This window comes from Buceros rhinoceros, unplaced genomic scaffold (genome assembly GCF_000710305.1).
Source record: "Buceros rhinoceros silvestris isolate BGI_N320 unplaced genomic scaffold, ASM71030v1 scaffold20262, whole genome shotgun sequence".
In the NCBI taxonomy this organism is placed as follows: Eukaryota; Metazoa; Chordata; class Aves; order Bucerotiformes; family Bucerotidae; genus Buceros; species Buceros rhinoceros.
Window position 1 is genome coordinate 1 of NW_010400924.1, and position 3,771 is coordinate 3,771.

The 3,771-nt window shown below is 61.5% G+C and overlaps 1 protein-coding gene across 1 annotated transcript in view; it reads left to right on the forward strand.

The window, feature by feature from the left end:
- Positions 1–239: 239 nt before the first annotated feature.
- Positions 240–3,771, forward strand: part of SLC12A9 (solute carrier family 12, member 9) — a gene marked incomplete at both ends in the record, with an annotated part of 6,379 nt that continues 2,847 nt past the window's right edge. The window contains 8 exons of the mRNA XM_010132101.1: positions 240–358; positions 536–677; positions 905–1,285; positions 1,435–1,542; positions 1,655–1,766; positions 1,877–2,034; positions 2,225–2,307; positions 2,646–2,770. Of these exons, the coding sequence (XP_010130403.1) occupies positions 240–358; positions 536–677; positions 905–1,285; positions 1,435–1,542; positions 1,655–1,766; positions 1,877–2,034; positions 2,225–2,307; positions 2,646–2,770 (1,228 nt within the window). The remainder of the gene's footprint in view (positions 359–535; positions 678–904; positions 1,286–1,434; positions 1,543–1,654; positions 1,767–1,876; positions 2,035–2,224; positions 2,308–2,645; positions 2,771–3,771) is intronic.

Genomic DNA, 3,771 nt, shown 5'->3' on the forward strand with positions numbered 1-3,771 from the left:
CGTCAGCTGGGCTGGCTTCTGGTGTTGCTGTGGGTGGGAGGTGGCAGCACCTCGGGGTGGGGACATGCCCACTCTGTCAGGGAAGGAGGTGGCACGTCTGGGGGCAGCTGTGGGCATGGGCACAGCCCACGTTCCTCAGTGGGCGAGCTCTGGGCAGTGGCTGTGCCCAAGGACCCTGTCCTGCGAGTGGTCCATGCCCAGCTAACAGCCACGCTGGCCTCTTCACCCATCCTCTGCAGGGTTCGTGGTAGGCCATGCTGGGTTGTACCAAGCCCTGGCCATGTTTGCGGTGGCGTATTTCATCATCGGCATGACGGTGCTGTCCGTGTGTGCCATCGCCACCAATGGGGCACTGGATGCCGGAGGAGCTTACTGTATCCTTAGCTGTGGGTGCTGCCGGGGCAGGGCATGTGGGCCAAAATCGGGTGTCCACCTTTGAGGTGCCATGCTGGGACTGGGACCTCCTTGGCCTGGGAGGGAGGGGTGAAGGCACCTAATGGTAATTTGGGCTGCTGACATCTTCCCTTGACTCAAGCAAGACATGATCAGCCGTGCCCTGGGTCCAGAGTTTGGAGGCAGCATCGGGATCATGTTTTTCCTGGCCAACGTGTGTGGCAGTGCCCTCTATGTGCTGGGGCTGGTGGAGGCGTTGATGGACAGCTTTGGGATCCCACCTGGTGAGTACCCCCTTGAGTAGTGGCAGGGGACAGGGGGTGTCCCTTACCTGAGCAGCCCTAGCACTGTGCCAGGCATCCCAAGAACTGTGCCTGGCATAGCTGGCGTGGCTCACCCAGCCCTCTGGCTGCTGGGTTGGCGCCCATCAGGCCTAACACAGTGCTAGTGGCTCTCAGCTCCTGGTGATGCCCCATCTGAGCCCCTCTGATCCTGGCTTGTCTCCGCCCAGGGCAAAAAGCGGGCACAGGCGTCCATGTCCTGCCTCAGAGCTACTGGTATGAGCTGCTCTACGGCACCATGCTGCTGGCCCTCTGCCTCCTCGTGTGCCTTGTGGGCGCCTCCATCTATGCCAAGGCCACCTTCCTCATCTTCCTCATCGTCACGGGTGTCCTAGGCACCATCCTCGTCAGCTTCTTTGCCACGCGGCCCATCAGCGTGCCCATCCGCCTGCCCAACGTCAATGGCTCCGAGATGGATAATGGCTCCTTCACCGGCTTTTCCCTCGCCACTCTGCGAGACAACCTGGGGGTTGAGGAGAAGCTCTCTTCACCCTGCCTGCTGTACCCACCATGGCACTGGCACCTCCATATCATCAGGGATTTGCTGGAGGGTGGGAGGAGCTTGTGCAACCTGCACAAAGCAGGTGCCATGGGGTAGTTTCTCCCGTGGTTTGTGTATGGGGACACTGAGGAGAGGGTATGTGGTGTGGCTGTGCTGCCCTGGACAGCCCATCGCAGCCTGTGCCTGTGTGTCCTGCAGGTGGGTACGGGGTGGACTACACCACTGGCCAGATGATGAGCTTCAGCTCTGTCTTCGCAGTGATGTTCAATGGATGCACTGGCATCATGGCAGGCTCCAACATGTCAGGTACGGGCAGGGGGTGCTGGGCTGGGTGGCTCTGGGGGCAGGAGCCGCGGCTGGGGGAGAGCAGGGGCATGCTGTGCCTGTGGGCACTAATGCTGCCCGCTCCTGTCCACAGGAGACCTGAAGCGCCCAAGCTACTCCATCCCGCGGGGCACCATCTCCGCCGTGCTCTTCACCTACCTTGTCTACAACCTGCTGGCTTTCCTCATGTGTGCCACCTGTAACAGGTATAGTCACCCATCCCCTCGCCAGGGCCATTGGTGCCGGAGTGTACCCAGTGCCAGGGCATGCTGGCCTCAGCCAAGGCAGGTGATAGCGTGTCTGTGTCCTTCTCCAGGATCCTTCTGCAGAAAGACTACGGCTTCTTGCGTGACATCAGTATCTTCCCGCCCCTGGTCACCGTAGGCATCTACGCTGCCACCCTCTCTGCAGCCATGAGCAACCTCATTGGGGCATCGCGCATCCTCTACGCCCTGGCCCGGGATGACCTCTTTGGTGAGTGCCTGGAGTGTGCTGGCACCTGCCAGAGCCCACCTCAGCAGGTCCCTGCTGAGGACCAGCCCTGCCACAGGTGATACCTCTTCCTGGTTTGGGTGTGATGGTGGGGACAGGACTCCTGACTGGTGGCCAAGCCTGTTGGTGCCCACTGGGATGTCCCAGCTCAATCTCCCCTCTCTGACCGCAGGCCGGGCGCTGGCGCTGGCCAAGAAGACATCTGCCAGTGGGAACCCAGTGATGGCGGTGATCCTCTCCTGGATGGTGGTGCAGGTGAGTTTGCTGGAAATGCTCCTTTCCTGGCCTCAACCAGGTGAAGGTGGGCTGGCATCTGGTGTTGTGGAGCCTGACATGTCCCCCTGTCCCTGGGGATCCCCCCACAAGCCTTCTGCCCTGCGGGTCCTGCTGCGGCTGTGCCCTTCCCTCCCTGAGCCCTAAATGAAAGATAAATCACGGGAAGGGACATGGGTTCCCATCCATGTGGCACTGCCCATACCCTTTCCCAGAACACACGTAGCATGCCCCAAACTTGGTAGGGATGGCTTGGGCATGTGGCAGGGGTGCCATCCTGGGGGGTGCATTCATCCTGTGCCCCCCTGTGCTCTCTACAGCTGGTGCTCTTCTCTGGGAAGCTCAACACCATTGCGGGGGTTGTGACCACCTTCTTCCTCCTGGTTTACGCCACTGTCAACTTAGCCTGCCTGGCACTGGAGTGGGCATCGGCCCCCAACTTCAGGTACCCACTGGTACAGGGGAGGGAGGCTGCATTGAGATGCTGGGCAGGCACCCGTTCATCCATACATCTGTCTGTGGTTCCCCTGCCATCCCTGTGCCCACCGCCCCTCCATGGGGCCGGGGTGCTGAGCACCCCTCTCTTGGGCATTAGCAGGGGTAGAAACACCCCTATCCCAGGGGAGGGAGAAGGGGACAGGTCCCAGCGTGGCACTGGCTTGGCACAGTCCCTACGCCCTGGAACCACTTTGCTAAGCAGGTACAGATAAATCCAGCGTCGCCGGGTACCACCCGCCCCCTCCCCTTAGGCTTTCCGGTGGTAATTTATAGCCTGTGCCCGCCCGGCATCCCTCGGGCAGCTTGCCAAGCGGTGATGGAGCCCACTTTCCATTAGTGCTAATTAACTGAGAAGGGGAAGGGAGGGGGATCCTGGGTGGGGGAAGAGAAAAGATCTTCTAGGAAGGAGGAGTGCGCATGGCATGCAGCTCCAGCCTGGGGCACAGGGTACCCTGGCGCTGGGCGGGCCTGGCCTGGCAGGGCTGCCCCAGTCTGGCGGTGGGGGGACATGGAAGGGTGGCTGGGTGAAGGCTGATTCCCTCCTGGTGCTGTGACTCCAAAGCAGGGAGGGTCCTGCAGGTGGGACAGAGGCAGTGCCTGAGCGTGGCTGGGTGGCGCTGCCCGGGGTGCTCCGGAGTGCCCCATTCCCAAGGGAGAGCTGGTGCCTGTGCCCGGCTGGGGCTCGCATCCCCCCCTATCCCAGCTGATTCCTTGCCTGGGCCCGGATGGGGCAGGATCAGTGCCTGAGGGGAGGCTGCTGGGGCGGGTGGCGACGGTCCCCTTGCCCATCCTGCATCTGGTGCCCTCACACTGAGGTCTCCATCAAATGCAGCAGAAAAGGATTTTAATTACCTTTCAGGAAAAACAACAATTAGGGAAAATAACAGCTTCTTGCCTCCCCGCCTCTGCCTCCCTGTGCCAGGCTGAGCAGGCCCTGCAGCCGCTCGC